General features: G+C 38.1%; 1 protein-coding gene across 10 annotated transcripts in view; it reads right to left on the reverse strand.

The window, feature by feature from the left end:
• Nucleotides 1-1,337: 1,337 nt before the first annotated feature.
• The window catches only part of SNX24 (sorting nexin 24), a 93,647-nt gene continuing 77,586 nt past the window's right edge, over nucleotides 1,338-17,398 (reverse strand). For 5 of the 10 annotated variants that reach the window (XM_030511458.1, XM_030511461.1, XM_030511459.1 and 2 more), the window contains 5 exons: nucleotides 9,815-9,925; nucleotides 9,217-9,311; nucleotides 8,138-8,170; nucleotides 7,278-7,342; nucleotides 1,338-2,366 (listed from right to left, as the gene is read on the reverse strand). In XM_030511458.1, coding sequence (XP_030367318.1) covers nucleotides 2,296-2,366; nucleotides 7,278-7,342; nucleotides 8,138-8,170; nucleotides 9,217-9,311; nucleotides 9,815-9,925 — 375 coding nt within the window. In that variant the 3' untranslated portion in view covers nucleotides 1,338-2,295. The remainder of the gene's footprint in view (nucleotides 2,367-7,277; nucleotides 7,343-8,137; nucleotides 8,171-9,216; nucleotides 9,312-9,814; nucleotides 9,926-17,398) is intronic. The other 5 variants (XM_030511468.1, XM_030511463.1, XM_030511467.1 and 2 more) reach the window with 2 other exon arrangements.

Consider the following 17,398-nt stretch of genomic DNA (forward strand, 5'->3'; position numbering starts at 1 on the left):
AGTCCTGTAATCAAGAAAGAACAGCTCTGTCTACTGTTAAATAAGATAATCAGTTAGTAACTGTTTAAAACAGAAGAGTCCTTGCTTTACAGCACAGTGAATTTTGTAACTCCTAGCTAAAGTTAGTTGTGATAAATGCTGCTTTTTTTGCAGTTTTGCTCTATGTCAGAGATGCAACTTTAGGTTCACTGTTTTTATAATGCTTCTGAAGTAACTCAAGCTGACAGCTTAACTGGTAGCTTTGAAACAAGGTCAGCGTAAGGTACCACTTAGAGGCAGCTCAGTTTGTTAGGTTCTTTAATGAGTCACGTAGTGCTTCACAGGAAAGAGAGAGATGTGGATTTTTTTCTCTTGAGTTTCCAGTGTTTCAAAACTCGGGCTAGAATAGCCGATGCTAAGATCTGCAGAAAGATTCGCCCACCTGCACAGTTTACAGCACACCACTTACCTTTGTGGTAACAAGTTTCCTGAAGGGTGTCTTGGTGACCGGGTGTGGTATCCAGACTGTGTGCTGCAGGGGAGAGCGTGAATGGGACAGCGCAGAGCATGTAGGTACCTACTGGCACCCCCCAGGAAAACACTGTGGGCAGGTACTTACCTCTGCTTCACCTGAGAGGTCACCTGCAGTTCAAGGGGTGCTTCTGCTGGTTCACCATTTGCAGCGCTGGGGCCTCTCTTGAGGGTAAATACTGACACTTCTTGTAGAAACACAAGAAAGGGTGACTGTCCTCTTTAAACAGAGTTAGAGGAGGGTCTCTGAATGTGCCTAGTACTAGGCAATCAGGCTTCCATCTTACCGCTGTTCATTTTTATTTCTAGTGCTTCAAGTAAAATTCTCTGGGAAGCAGCACCGGGAAGGAGTGTTAGTAAGAGTGAGAAAGCCTCAGACTCCCCCAGATAGCTCAATTTCTGCAAGTAGGTGAAAGCTTTTCTGGCAGCTGATGCTGCAGATGATGTAGAGAGTTCTGCTGACTGAACAAATGCTGTGGTCACAGGCCCACCCTTTCATCACTCCCAGGCAGCTTCAAAACCCATGCGCTGCCAGGACCAGACTGCTGCCCTGCCTAGCTTTGCCAGTATGGCTTTTCTGCAACGCTTCCTTTCTCTGAGCCCAGTGACTCGCTGGCTCTTCAATTACGCTGATTTTTTTCCACCAAAACATGCACTTTTATAAGTCTCTCATGCTCACATAGCATGCTGCTGAGAGTCTTAAATGAGCAGACCACCAGGTATTTTCTTGTGCTCCGTGTGGAGGTGTCAGTGAGACCATCTCTGATGACATAAGCTCAGAGAAATGTTTGAATAGAAATGCAAAGAAAACACACTGAAGCAGTACATTCATGTTCTAGTACTTTATTTTGTAAGGTCCAGTAGCACACATACAAATTTCCAGTTAAATCTGAACAAATATATATATATAATTATACATCTATCATTTTTAGTTTTATTAATTTACTACTTAATCATATTCTTGCTTTAGCTTACCACAGAGCTGTGTGCTCTGTGACTTACAAAATGTTAAGATATGGATTACAGTCTGCAAGTTGATGTGAAGAGTAAACATACACAGATTAGATGTCATAACTGAATGGAGTTGCGTAAATGCCATGAAAAATCCCCTGGTAGATAAAATCATTTCAGCTGAAATCTACAAAATTTCCTGAGAGCGAGCTATGTATTTCAAAACATGAAAGCATGTTTTCCAATAGAAACTCTCCATACAGGTGCACTGGCTCTTTTCCAACCTGATACTAAGGAGCAGATTCAAAATAATTTAAGAGAAATGAACAAAATACTGAAAGTTGCTTTCAGTTTCTTCTTGCCTTAATCTTTTTTTTTTTTTTTTTGGTGCAATTTCTCACACAGTCTCTTAAGTGCCAGCACTTTTAATACATCCAGTGCCAGCAATGGGTAGTATGCTGGGAAAAATCCCGTTGTAAAAAACGCTTAGTGTAATTTATGATAGAAATTACAGAAATAATTAGTAAAGCTTTCAATTCTTTTCAAAGGTTAGTGTAATTCAGTGTATGACTTTCAGGTTTTAGTGTTAAATAGTTAGAACATATCAACATATAAAGGTATAAATAATTTCAATACTGTTGTTTCCATATAATTTTTTTTTTTAAAGCAGCAATTGTGGTGATTTTATTTAAAAAGATCTAATGCTTGAACCTAAACTGAGGTTGTGCCTTTTCCTTCTGAGCATAATTTCCACATCTCAGATACTTATTCCTGTTAATTCCATTACACGTGACTCGGAGACTTGTTTCAGCTTCTTCTAGCCGCGCATTACTTCTACCTGGGCAGTAAATGAGGATAAAATATTCCATGTAGAATGCCTTCTATAACTACGTTTGGAAAGTCATCTGAAAAGAAAAAAGAAAGAACCTTGCTTTCTTACCTGTGCCAGCACAATATAAATGTTTTTATGAGACTTAACTAGGTAAGGCCTCATATGATGTGGGTTACTGCATCACTCCACTGTTCACCCGTGCTGGGGATGTGCCATTAGTAATGCTGGTTCAGCATTAAAGCCACTTTAGTGTAGCACTGGGCATTGCATGAATGCGCTGCCAGATTTGTAGCTTATTGATTCAAAGGGATGTTCTAATACTTAATGCTGCTAGGCTCCAGCTCTTTATCTGAATCTTTTCTCACAAGGAAGATGGATTACACTGGCAATTCAATTTCTAACAAAATCTCAATATACTTGAAGAAATTCCAAGATTGCTACTGGGAATACTTCAAAGCTGTTTTTCCATTGTGGTTTACAGAGATGTTTAGCCTGAGAAGACTTGAGGATGCCTGTACAGTCAGAGATGATTATTTGAGGCAGGAAAATTTCAGGGTGTCTAATCAACGTAAAACGTCATGCATGACAAAAAGTCATCCTATAATATCTGAAGTTACAAAACTGCCACTATGTTCTTTCTTACCACAAATGTAGAGGAAACTGGCACTGAATTTTCATATCAAATTTAGCATAAAAGAATTTCCTGATAGAACACAGTAATAGATCCATGCAGGGGAACGTAAGAATGTACATTACTGAAGTGAAACTATTTTTCAAATGCACCAACTCCTGCGTTTTTAATGGAGGGTTCACTTAAATCAGAGGGCATTAAGAGTAAGAATTTCTGATCACGTCTTACAATCTTAAAATTGCTACTATGCTGGGATATGGACTGGCCTAGAAGAACAGACTATTTATAGAATCATAGAATCACAGACTGGTTATAGTTGGAAAGGACGTTAAGTTCATCGAGATCAACACCCCTGCCATGGGCTGGGACACCTTCCACTAGACTATGTCGCCTAAGGCTCTGTTCAGCCTGGCCTTGAACACTGCCAGGGATGGAGCATTTACCACTTATTTGGGCAACCTGTTCTTATACAGAACTTTCCACACTAATCAGATCTTTCCTTCACTTATCAGTCTACAGGTTATTCAAAATGGGGAGATGTAACTTTTATAAAAATCATTAGATACTTGGTAAGTTAGACCACCGAATGTGGGTGGGAGTTAGGTTTTGCCCCTCATTCTTTCGTTAAAATATTTCTGGAGGTAAAAATATTGAGCAAAAAGTAGATTTGGACTTGGTTAAGGAAAAAAAAAAATCCTTACTAGCTCAGAGGTGTTATCTCATAGGTATTAATAAGGTGATTCCCATGTATTAAAGATGCTATAAACATATTTTAGGAAGTTCTAACGAACTGCAACATCCACTGTGAACAATACATGAATAATTCTCCCAGCTTCTCATAGTAAGTCATAATTATAAATTACTTGTTAATATTTTGAAACCAATAATGATTCCTCAAGTTCTGCAAGCTCAGCTATCCCCAGTCACCGTGGTAGAATAACCCTATGCTGTTGTCATTAATGTTATTAAAAATACACTTGTAAGGGCAATCTGATGCTTTTCTTCTAAATTAAACGCTGCAGTTCCAGAAACCAGTTTTTACTGGATCTTCTGTAACATACAGAATATATAGGAAAATGAGTATTGATTTAAAAAATGATACAACTTTACAGCATCAGATTTACTGTGAGGCTTTGTTGCTAAAAAAAATAAAGTATATTAATTTAAGTTAAATGTATAAATACAGGGAAGCACAATCTTGCAAATCTGTGATACTTAATATGGCTTAAAGAATCATCAGAACAGTTTTTGAACCTGTGACAATAAATCTGAGATTCCATTTTTTAGCTTCTGAGGAACCATTTTCAATTTGCAGCATTTTAGATTTTTCCTTAATTTTTCTTAAAAATAGTACATGTTGGGGTTTTTTCCCCACCCCCTAAAAATGGAATGGCCACCTTACACAAAAGGCGATGTGCTCATGCACTCAGAAACATCATGGAAAAGCGAGAGTGAAAATCAATGAGGGTTTTAACTGTGAGTCTTATTTTTGCAAAGTTGTCTTGCAACTCAAAAATGTTTTAAGTCCAGTCATCAGAATAATAGCAAGATGGTATTTTATGAAGACAAGTAACAGTGCAATGAAGGGGAGGAAAAAGTGTTCTTCGAGTAATATGTTGCAGACAGAACTGTGAATTTCATTAAAAAACCCCACAAATACACGATCTCCTATTTTATGGGAAAATGTTAACACAGGCATTCCTGTATCCAGGGAAGAACAACTCCACTTCTGAGCCAAACAACCCTCACAGATCACCTTCGAAGACTACACAAACTGAATAGTTATTCATTTGGACACTTATTTTTGGTCTCAGTTTGAACAACCTTGGCTGTTTTTTTACAAATGAATCAGAGTCTATCAAAGTAAGAACTGATCTGAGAAGGAAAATTTTAGAAAGCTCATCTATATTTTCTCTATGCTGCAAACTGAAAATAAAGGAAGAATTAAAGGCAATGTCTAAAACCTGTAAAAACTTTGTTTCTTTCTAACTAGACTAGACTCTAACCAGTAGAGCTTCCAGACTTACGACTCGGTTTTCTTCCCTCTTTAAACTACAACTCACATTCTAATTTGTGTTTTAATTCAAGTTAAAGAGTAACTTGCAAATGAATTTGATGTTTTAGGGTCTTCAGATACAAAGAATATTCATCTGCCACATGACATTCTAAATACTGTGTGTCAAGGCCAGAAAATGCCTTGGCAAAGGCCATAGAAGTCTTTTGTTTCAGATGTCATTAATGAGGCCTACTTAATATTTAAACATGGCATGCATTAGAAGAGGCTTTTATCTTAATCCAAGTAACACACTACTTACAGAAGTAGTTACGAAATTCATTACGAAGTTCCTAATGATTGCAAGAAAAGGAAGCTCAGCCTTACTCAGAGTATACGTTAGGGAAGGAAGACAAATACCATCACAAAACTGCAAAATCCTGACTAGAAGTCTTACAGCAAAACGTTACATGTTGGCTAGAAACACTAAGTGCTGTCTTCATTTTCAGAGTAACTGACCATGAAATCCATTTTCTCTCTCATGAATGATACGGAATTAAATTATGTTCATAATTTACACCTTGCTCTCGAGGAATCCAAGTTTGCAATTAGGAGGAGCTTTAAACAGTTAGATTAAAACATGCAATGTGATCCACTCTAAATACTAGTATAGGTAGCATCTGGACCAACTTTTAGACAGGGGTATTTCTGCAGGTTCTTCTGCATTGTGTTGTCACTTGGGTCAGGAGTGATCTTGTAAAGTGATCATCTCTCCATTACCAACCTGTGCTTTGGTGTATTGATTTTGTGATGTGTGCTCCAGCCTCAGATGTGCATTCAGTCCAGGTGACCAGACCAGTGCTAAGTCAAGTCTAAAAGACTAAAAACTAAACAACCTTTTAATGTGTCTTCTGATGTGGACCTTGGTCACACAAGATCTCTGCACTCACTGTTTCACTCTAGAACTACAACTTCAAGTTCAGGAAGACTCTACAGGGTCAATACCACTGGCCCACACCACTAGCTAGAGTGGACACTGCCAGCCAGAGAGACTATTTACACCTCTCAAAATACATAAGCCTGGTCCTATGGTTTTGAAAAATAGCCTGAAAAAAATAACAGAATCACAGAACGACTGCAACTGGAAAAGACCTCCAGAGGTGGTCTGGTCCAACCTCCTGCTCAAGTAGGGACACCCAGAGCCAGTTGCCCAGGAGCATGTCCAGAGAGCTCTTCAGCATCTCTAAGGATGGAAACTCCACCTCCTCTCTGGTGACCTGTGCCAGGGCTCAGTCACTCTCACAGCAAGAGTGTCTGCCACTGGGCACCACTGAAAAGAGCCTGGCTTTGTCTTCTTTACACCCTCCCTTCAGGTATTTATATACATCTTGAGAAAATCTGAACGAAGCACACTTCACTGGCTAAGAAACTGCAAGCAAACATGTGTTCTTTCCTAAATACACTCTTAAAAATTTTATGATGTTCAAGGCAGCTCAAGAACCTCCCTCTTGATTTCAGTGCAGTATTTTCTAAAATCAAACAAAATGCTACATGAAAAAAAAAAAATCTTAATTTGCAGCTCTGGGAGAAAATTCTCCCTTGAAAGTGTAATTACATTTTTAATACAAAATTTAGTAGAAGTATCAGTTCAAACAAGTAAAATGATAAAACCAGGAGGAACACACTACTAAAAATATTTTTTTTTTACCTGCACACATTTAATTTAAAACAGAGGGTAAGTTCTCTGAATTAATAATGCAAAGAACTTACTTTTTATTAAAAAAAAAAAAGCAAAAGGAAAAAAGAGTTTATTAGCAGCTCTTTCAAATACTTTTTTGAACCATGTATTAAGAGATGAAGGTTAACACAAATGTTCTGTGAAATGCATCAATTAAAGTATACATTCTTCTCCCTCCCCACTCCCCCAAAAGAGCTCTAGAGGTTATAAATGATAAGAAATAGTAGTAATCCAAATGGAAATACAAACATGCTTGCAGGAGATAAACTGGTGTTTAGGGAAAAAGCACTTACAAAGGACTGGGTTTCTAAGTTCAAATCCTTCAGGCAAAACAGCCCAAAGGGTCAAGAAGAAGAAAAGAAAAGCAATATGTTCTTTGTCTTTTGACTTGAATTCTCAGTAGGTTTGTCTGAGAGAAGAACTGGGGGATAAAATTCCACCCTTTTATAAATTGCCCACCCCATTTAGTGTCTTAATGGTTTCTTACACAAGAACTATCATTTTATTGGCAGGTTATTAGATTTTGGACCAGTGTCATCTGACCAGTATTAATAATAACGTGGTTTATGTGGTGCAGGGTCAGAGCAGTAAAGCACTGTTAACAGATGACAGGTTTGATTACCGTTGGCTTTAGGCAAGACATATGGATCCCTTAGGAACAGCAGCACAGGCTGGTGGGACAGTTTGCTGGAAAGGTCAAGAACAGGGATGTCAGTATCAAGGGACAGCAAACAGAATATTGTACAAACTAGCTTTGATAAAGTGAGGTGTCCGAGCCACGCAGGAGCCATGGCCAGTGTGCTTCTGCACACCAGTGCTGCCCAAAAAGAGCAGGTTCTATCTCCTGGGAGCAAAGCTCACCGTTCCTTGGCTGCACAGCAAAACTGCTAATGTGAAGCTGAGGTGAAGGGGCTGTGTCCTGGAGGGGCAGCTGGCAGCTGGCTTTGAGACCTCCCTGGTACCTGATGTAATGCAGGCTGCAAGATCACCTACAATCACTGCCGTTGGTAGCTCCTCGCAGGGCTGTCTCCCATCCTGGCCACAGTACAGACATCCCCTACCAGCCCTCTTCCCTCTGCTCTGTACGTGCGCATGCCAAGTAGTTCAACCAGGTAGATACAAAGCCCTGTCAAATGCATAGGGGAGAACCCAAACCTCTAATTCCTTCTGGTAAATCTTCTTGTTACTTAAAATACATTTCAATGGGTAAAAACATTCACAGAAATTATTTCAGAGCTAGCAGTACTCTAGTAGGGTTTTGCAAGGAATTTCTCAATAAAAGCATAAGGATGCTCAATTCACACTACAATGGGTGGATCTACCATAGCTGATGAAACTAGCCATAATATTTAACAAACACATCTAATTTTAATACTAAACTACTGCCATTTTGTCGACTGCACCAAACAAATACAGCAAACACCAATAATTTCAAGTAGTTTTTTAATCTGGTGTCCTTGAAAAAGTAGGCATCAGGCTTACCTTGATTCTTCAGATTCTGTTTCATCAAAAGAGCTGCAAGTAAAGTGAGAAGAAACTTTGGTTAAACAAAATTAACTCTACAGTAAAAAAAAAACAAACCAAAAAATCCTTTAAAAGAACCATCAAAAGGAGGAATCTTTTACTAGTCAGTAGTTGCATAATGTCGTGTGATGGAATAAATGTGGGAGATCTTTTTACAACAACCACTACTTGGAAATGACAGCATCCATTTTACTGAAACAGATTCACAAGTGTATATATTTATCTATGAAGCGTTGGGGTACAGTCCCACAGAAGGTATTGACTGAGGTCATTCACTGCAAGTGAAAACTGCAAGTCAGTAAGCTTCTGAGTCCCTCTGGAGACTGCCCTGGGCCAGACACCTCTGAGCGTACAGAGGGCCTCAAAATTACCTCCACTTTTTTCACCTTGCCTCCTCTCCACTGCAGATCCACACAGCCTCCCCCAAAGTTGCAGATGGTAATAGAGCCTCCAGTTTTACACTATTTGGAGTATTTCTGTAGTCATTACACATTACTACATTCTGTAGTCATTACAATCACACAAAGATCCCCTTCTCCCATCCTGATCAAGAACCCTTCCCAACAGAAAGGCAATGGGGCCATTTGGGTTGATGTCATCAGAAAGGTGAAAGACCCCATTTTCAAACATACAAAGGGAGATCATAGAAGGATCATAGAATGAACTTCTATTTTGTGCAGTTACTATGACCATTAGACACATGCAAAGCTTTCTATGCAACTTTAGTGAGTGTTTATGAGTATTGTACATTTCAGTAGATACTTCAAGATCTATGAGAAAATCATGTTTTTCTCATCTAAACTCTCCTTTCCTTTCCAAAAATATTACATGAAACCTTACTTGTGTCTTTGAACAGTCTGGATTTATTTTACCACCTTTTGGGGATATATAAACATTCTCAACATGAACCTTATGCCCATTTATTTTACAGTGTTAGAGTTGGCAGCAAGACCATTTTAAGTCAATGGAATTGGATCAGCACTAAGTGAATATGGGCCTTTTGGCCTCCATGTATTTTTCAGTAAATGAGAGCTTACCCACAGCTTTCTGCTTTTGGCAAGCTAGGTACATGGCGAACATTCAGGAAATCAAGAAATATTTTAGGGAGCTCTTCATTTTCTAAAATGACTGTCTGTAAAAAAATAAAGAAAAAAGGCACAATAGAAACCCAAGATTTTTTAGTATCTTAGATATCGCACACTTTTATTCAAGCTACCAAAACATTTCCCATTTGCAACACTTGACAATTACTCATTTTTCTTACACCTATTTTGGAGTACTTCAGTAGGAAAACCACAGTTCTTAATGAATCACATACAAATACATTCAGTTCATGCTACTACATTGTTTTTCACCTGCCATCACTGGTGCCAAGCTAGATCCCTCTCAAGCAGAGAAGTCTGATTCTGGAACTAAGCTACTGGCACACTCACTTGTGAATAAAATCCTGTTTATTTAAAACATAAATCAGCTACAACACAGTGCTTTTACGTTCACCTCACAGAAGACTCCTGTCTGCCACACCAGTGGAAAATTGAAGTCTCCACTTGGTGCAATTTTATTAACACATGCCTTGGTAAATGCTAACAAGGGAAAGAAACACTTTGCTTAGCTTGACATGAGCTTGCAACATACTCCTGTTTGCACTGTGACTCCTAGTGACAGAGCTCTGACCAAAGAGCTGCCGGCTAGACCTGCCACATTCTTCCACAGCAATGACATGAAGACTCCATCCTCCTTTGTTTTCTGTTGATGAGATGATTTACAATTTTCAGTAAATTACAAGTACACTTAAAAATATGCAGCAAATAAATGAGATGCTTAAGTGCATGTTCATCATGAAACAATCACGAGTCTTAAAGGACTCATCATGACTCTTAAAGGAAAAAGTAGATCTCTTACAGTTTCAAAGAACCAGACCAAAAAGAATCATTGATCTTTCATTTTCATGGGGCAAACAGAATAGTTCATAAATTCAACCAATGTCTCACCTGAAAGATTAAGCCCTATTTATTTGCTGTTCATACTGCCATATATTCTGATAACACACATACTTCACATGCAAATGAAAGCCACAAGCTCTTCCCTAAAAAGCCTTCCTTCATAATGGCCTGATCCGGAGAAGGTGTATGCACGGAAGAAACTTCACTAGATTTATAAATGAAACAACCTGCACAAGTAAAGCTACCCACATCTATCCTGATCATTTTCACACCCTATGTCAGAAGAAGCAAACCCAGAAAAGAAACAAGACTGGTGATGGGAAAAAACATTACTCTGCTTACATTCAGGCGGTAACATATTCCTGTGTGTGTATTCCCTTACAATATAATTATTACTAAGGAGACACAACAGGATGTAGAGAATAACAAAATTACAAAAAAAAAAAAAATTAGGTTGCAAGAAGAAGTTCATCTAGATCTTATAGCAGGTTTTATAGCAAATGGTTTGGTTATTTGTATACTGAAAACCCAGTTAGTGTTAAAATTACATAAGACATGCATAGACTTAAAGAGAGAAACGCATTTGAAAACAAAGATATTTGAGAACTGGTTCTTTTTTTATGTTACATTCACAAATCTGAATTCCGAATCTACAGTTCTTCAACAGCTGAGGCCATCACCAACAAGTCTGAAAAAAAAACCCCAGGAAAAAGGCAGCTTTTGAACTCTCCTGTTCTAGATTTCAATGGATGTAACAAACAGGGAGGTCTGAAATGTTGGCAAGTGTTAGCCTTTCAGTTCACCTCTGTATGAAGATGCTGCATTAAAAAATGCCACTTCATTTGCATTCTGCAAAGTGAGCACTCTGCTGCTGCAGAATTTATCCTGTTCTGCATTCAGGTTATGCATAGAAGGAGGGGTGGAGGTGGGTGCACACACAGAAGGTGTGTGAATTGCATAACAATGAGTGTTGTTTGCTCAAATAAATCATCTTAATAATCATATACAATGAAGATCTGCAAAAAGTTGTACAAAGATGTTTAAGGGCATCCAATGCTTACATGCAACCTCATACTTGCACCTACTGACAGCTTCTTCCAAAAGTTGAGCTGCCTGCTGAGGCTGCTCAACAGAACAGTGATTATCAGGGAAGAAGAGAAGGATACATCACTGTATAACAGGAAAACTCCCAACAGCTCTTATTTGTTTCTACTTCCACTCACTCCAGATTAATATCTTATTTTTCTTTTTTTTTTTTTTCACCATGACGTGCATCAAGTCAACCCAAGCCCTGCTAACCCTGCCCCAACCAAATGTATTTCAGAAAAAGATATAAGGAAATAGCATCTGGTTTAGTGTGCTAATCCATATAGTTTGTTAACTGCCAATAATTCTGCTTTGGTGATCAATAAACTCGAAAATGTAAAATTTGCAGAGAAGTAAAGGCGATTTGCACTGTACTATATCTTGGATGTTGCCTCTGTTGACTGGGATTTCTGTCATTTCCAGAATTTTATGAAGGTAGGAATGACTGCATTGTACAAAGGAGGATTTTTCAACGGATGTAATGTGACATGCATTTTAAGGAATTAAAAAATAAATGAATGTACAAGTTAATTATACTGATAAGGGGCAAATTACCTTCTTGCTTAACTTCATTTGCTTTGGTATGAAAAAAGGGCCAGTGTATAATCCAGCCATTTAATATATATGGTAGAAACCAAAGGAAAAGAAAAAAACCTTGGGAACAACAACAAGAACAACAACAACAAAAAAAGCCCAAACCAAACAAAAAAAAAAACAACAAACAAACCCACACGCACACACACACACAAAAAAACCCCAAACCCAAAAAACCCAACAACCAAATGAGGAAAAAAAACCAAACCCCCAAAAAATCCCCCCAAAAAAACCCAAACCCCAGCCCTACTGGGGGGTGTGTCTGTGTAGCTGCATTTCCTACATCTGCTGGTGGCCCAAAGTGGACGTCCAGAGTAAAATAAAAGCACTCTCAGCTTCCTATTTAAGTTGTTCAAAAAAATACTCTTAAATCAGAAATAAATGTTAACATAATTGGTTTAATTTACCTGGGATAACTTGTAACAGAACAGATTTTTAACATCTAACTGAAAACTTTTAAGAAATACATATTTTGCAAACTTGATGATCTTTAAATAATAGCTGAGCAGAAAAGGTACCAGAGGGTAAAGTCTCTAAACTACTGTCAATAATTTATGATGTGACATGTTCAACTGTAGCCTTTGTTCAAGTGAATATATGTCATTGGCTTGTAAATATAACTATAACCTGTTTGCTCTGCAAGCAGAAACTTAAAAGATAGATATTTTCAAACAAATAAAACCTCACAATTAGTTTATTTGTAATGTGAATTTCCAATTAATCTGAATTGGATCAAGACCATAGCGATGAGTTTCAATTATGGGCCCCAGAGTGCTAAGTAGACTAATTTAAGAAAAAAGCCACAACCAGCATGTGTATTGCCTTCCTAAAATAAATAAAAACCTCAAAAACTAGAACACCTAACAGACTGGCAAGTGATTTGGGAAATGACTCCAGAAAAACATTTTTCAAACTCATTGATTTCAGCTAAACTAAGAGTATAAGCACCATATTTTCTTAAAAAATCGTAAAGGGTGTTTATCTGTTACTGTCACACTTTAATGAACTACTCCACGTTTCAGGAAAAAAACCCAAAACAACATACACAAGGGAAAGCCTGGTATTTACATCAGCAGAAATGTCTTTTTCATCGAAAGGGTGCAATCATTATTATGTAACACAAATCACAAAAATCTCAATTTTTCTACCTTATCAGTTTCATAAAATCATGTTCCCTAAGGATGTAATTGATTAGTTGCACATGTTCTTACAGTGACATCTGAAATACTTAATTGTTGGTTATCTTTTCTCTTTCAGCAAGTAAAATATAGCCACAAAATTGCAAAGGGACTTGTTCTGCCTTAACCTTACCTAGATGCCATCATGCAGTGGAAAACAGTGCTAAAATATCACAGGATAATGCTCTCCAACAAGGGAGACATATAAACAGCATAATGATTTCCCACGAGTTTCCTTTTTAGAAAATTGTCACTAAAGCCAGGGTAAATGGTGACATATCTTCACAGAGGACACTGCGAAATCGAACACTGCCATTCTAGTTAGGTCCAAACCTACTCATCAGCCAATTATAAGAGTAACTGAACATCCTGCTGAAAACCTGAACAAGACCATTTTGCTAACCTTAGGAGATCATGCCACAGGAATGCATCGTTTCCAGATTATAATAATTATTATTATTATTGTTGTTGGTTTTAATGAAAAAAGAGATAAATATCAATTTCTTTCCATTCTCACCTATCATACTTTCTCAAGGTTACTGGAACAGTTGTTGGAGAGTGAAAAATGTGAGAGGGGAGCTGAGTTACAAGGTTTTTTAAGAGTCCTTACAGACTTTTCCATTCAATCAGGTTTAGTTTGAAATGCTGTACTGTTCGGGTGAAAAAGTTCATGACAGTTTTTCCTCTCTTCACAGGGAAAGATGCTTCACAATACCTAATTCAGTGGTGCAGCTAAAATGGGGGAGAAGAAAATCAATACGTTCCAGCTATAGTAAGTAGGCTGGAGTGTCAGTCTCCACTGGGACCAAACCCCACATCTTTTAGAACACTTTAGAGTCTATATTCTTCTATTAACCTGCTTTTCCTGAAGTGCTTTATACAGTTCCATGAAATGATAAAAAAGTTACCAAAAGAACACATTAACTAAAAACCAAGTAGACGAAGGAACCAGACTTCTAACAGCCAGCTTTCCTTTTTTTAAAGTCATAGCACACAATAATGTTTTGTATTATCTATTGTGAAGAACTATGAAGAAACCACTTCCTTCTTCAGTCAGGATGTTGTTATAGGTTATTCATACAAGATATTCATACAAGAATTATTTATAAATAAGTTGTCACTTAAGTTGTACTAAGGAATTTCCACCTTTCATTACTACTAGAAACATGCACTGATGGGGCAGTTTTTCAATACAGCAGGTCATCAAACATGCTTAAAACTCTACATAAAGATTCAAGAAGCATGTAAACACATATATAACAATAAAGAAGTGATGCTCCATGTGAAGTACCAGCTAGCTAGCACTCCTAGGCTGCATATCAAAGGGAGGTCAACAGTAAAAAAAGGCACAGAGGGGAATTGCACCTCTGAACCTCAAGACTGGAGTAGAAAAATTCCTGCACCAACTTTCAGATTCATTTGTTATACTTCCATTGAGCTTAAAACTCGCAAGGTATCTCCTGAGTGACAAATCCATCTATCACAGCATTGTCAAAATACACGGAGAATAAATGAACCAGATGGAAAGGAAGCCACGTAAGTTATATGATTGCTGGATCATCACTGAAAATATGTATGCAGAAATTTATGACAGTGTCTATAAGCTATCAACATTTTTATTTAAGCCTTATTTAACGTAACTTTAAAGCACTTAATAATTTTCATTAAAATTACTACCCACTAAGTTTTAGGTTAGTCAGTACTTTAGTTAGAAAGCTAGTTAATTATGCATTTGCAGTTCCAACTAATATTTAACTACTAAGTGGAGAGCAAATTGACTTGAGGCTAAGTGTACAAACATAAGTCATTTGATGTGAAAAATACAACATTGAATATTTTTTTGAAAACTGGGAACGTAATGTAGTGGGAGCAAACAGTGAATATCTCTGCAGCAAAATAGGAGATTAACCCTTGAAATATTAGAAACAAAGTGCAACAGACTACAGTTCCTTTGAAAAATAAAAATTAAAGGAAGCAGTCAATATAATTTCCTGAGACACTGCTCAGAGGACTAGAGGTTAAGACAAAGCTCACTGAGAAATGAAGAAATCAACAGAGCAAAAGGAAAAGAAGCAGAAGGGCACGATGAGCTAATGATACTAAAAAGAAAAAAAAAGTTAGTAGGAACAAGAAAGGCTTTTAAAAATAAGTAACAGGAAAAAGTAGTGCAAAGAGTAAACAGATCCATTAATGACAAAAAAGACACCAAAATAAACGTTGATTTTAAAATGGCTTAATTGAGGTGTTTTTTAAAAGTCACTGGACCCTTAAGACAATGGACAATTAACAAGTAATTAAGACCCTGTCAATAATGCTGCTGGTAACAAACAGGTGCAGGAATACCTTAGACAATAATATACATATATATCAGTCAGTAGATCTAGAAAATACACATTCTAGGATGGTAAAGAAATTAGGTAGTTATGCTTGGAAAAGTCTCCTCAAAGTACAGGGGAAGAAGGTTTGAAAAAAGCAACCACATTTACAATACACAGTACACAATAAGCAAAGCAGAAGAGGTTAACACTTGCAGTACTGTTTCTGAAAGCTTAAAGGAACTAAATACAAATACACTGTAAATGACCCCCTCCCCTTCAACATTCAGGTTGCAAACTAAAACACCTGCAAAGTTTGGAAACTGGAAGTTTTTTTGTTTCTCACAATCAGATGCTGCCCTCTTTCTATGCTCTTCTGTACTGGGCAGGTCAGATGAGATAAAGGAGCAAAAACCCACAACAGTACCAGATCAGGTAATTAAAGACTATCACAAATACATACTTTAAGGCAAATAAAGCTGGAACTGAAAACATGAGTTCCATGTTTTCCAAATTCGCAAATGTTTCTTCTGTCCTAAGAATGCTTCTCTAAATACTGGGATTTAGTGCATGTTCTTGTCTTCTTAGAATGAGATGACCCTTTCTTAGAATCATAGGATCATTTAGGTTGGAAAAGACCTTTAAGATCATCAAGTACCATAATTAACCTAGCACTGCCAAGACCACTAAACCATGTCCCCAAGCATATGTCTACACGTTCTTCAAATACCTCCAGGGATAGTGACTCCACCACTTGCTGGGCAGCCTGTTCCAATGCTTGACAACGCATTCTGTGACGAAATTTTACTAATATCCAGTCTAAACCTCCCATGGCACAACTTGAGGCCATTTCCTTTTGTCCTATCACTTGGTACTTCTGAGAAGACACCGACCCCCACCTCGCTACAACCTCTTTTCAGTTGTATAAGAGTGATAAGGTCTCCCCTGAGCCTTCTCTTCTCCAGACTAAACACCCTAGGTCCCTCAGCCGTTCCTCATCAGGCTTGTGCTCCAGACCCTTCATCAGCTTCGTTGCCCTTCTCTGGCCCTGCTCCAGCACCTCAATGTCTCTCTCCTAGTGAGAGGCCCAGAACGGAACAGAGGATTCAAGGTGCAGCCTCATCAATGCCCAGTACAGGGGGATGATCACTGCCCTGGCCCTGCTGGCCACACGATTGCTGATACAGGCCAGGATGCCGTTGGTGTTCTTGGCTGCCTGGGCACAAGCTGGCTCATGTTCAGCCAGCTGATTACCAACATTCCCAGGTCTTCTTCCACTGAGCAGCTTTCAGCCACTCTTCCTCCAGCCTGTAGCGTTGCATGGGGTTGTTGTGGCCCAAGTTCTGGACCTGGCATGGTCTATACCATGTTGTCTATGGCTGCTTTAGAACCGGAAGAATAAAAAAAAAAGTCAAAAATGTTAAAAAAAAAAGTCCATAAGAGAACTGGGGATTTATAAATTGGTACACCAGTAGCAGGGACGTTAGCAACAACTGCAGTAAGTTGCACATGGATAAATACATCTGGATGGAAAAGGATCACAGGGCTGCTGTTAAGGGAGGCCCTGTTTCAAAACTTACTGCAGTCCCTGACAGGATCAAGATGCACAGACAAATACGGCCCTGTTGTTAAAGCCTACCTTCATTTCCAAAGGCTTTTGACAAAGACCCCCATCAAAGACTTCAAGGTAAACTGAACAGCCATGATCCTTGCAAAGATAAGTAAGTAGTTACAAGTCCTGAAAGAAAGGATAGGAGAACACAGCCCACAGTGGTGCATATTGGAAAAAATAACAGTGGTGGGCTACAGGTTGACCATTAGTGATCAGAGAAGTGAGATGCTGGGGGCTACGATGTATCCCTCAAAAGATAAGCTTGCTATCCAGCAGCAACCTAAAAAAACTGATGTCAAACTTATTAGAAATTATTAGAAAAGGAATTATTAGAAATCATTATTATACGTTAATATTATGAAAAAGGAGAGGATTGAGAGAGAAGGAGAGACTTCTTCATGGAATAGGTAGTTGAATCATGGGCCACAGGACATTGCCGATGCTAAAAAATGTGTTTGTTTAAAGGAGAGACTGCACAGAATGATGGAAGA

Source organism: Strigops habroptila, chromosome Z, assembly GCF_004027225.2.
Source record: "Strigops habroptila isolate Jane chromosome Z, bStrHab1.2.pri, whole genome shotgun sequence".
In the NCBI taxonomy this organism is placed as follows: Eukaryota; Metazoa; Chordata; class Aves; order Psittaciformes; family Psittacidae; genus Strigops; species Strigops habroptila.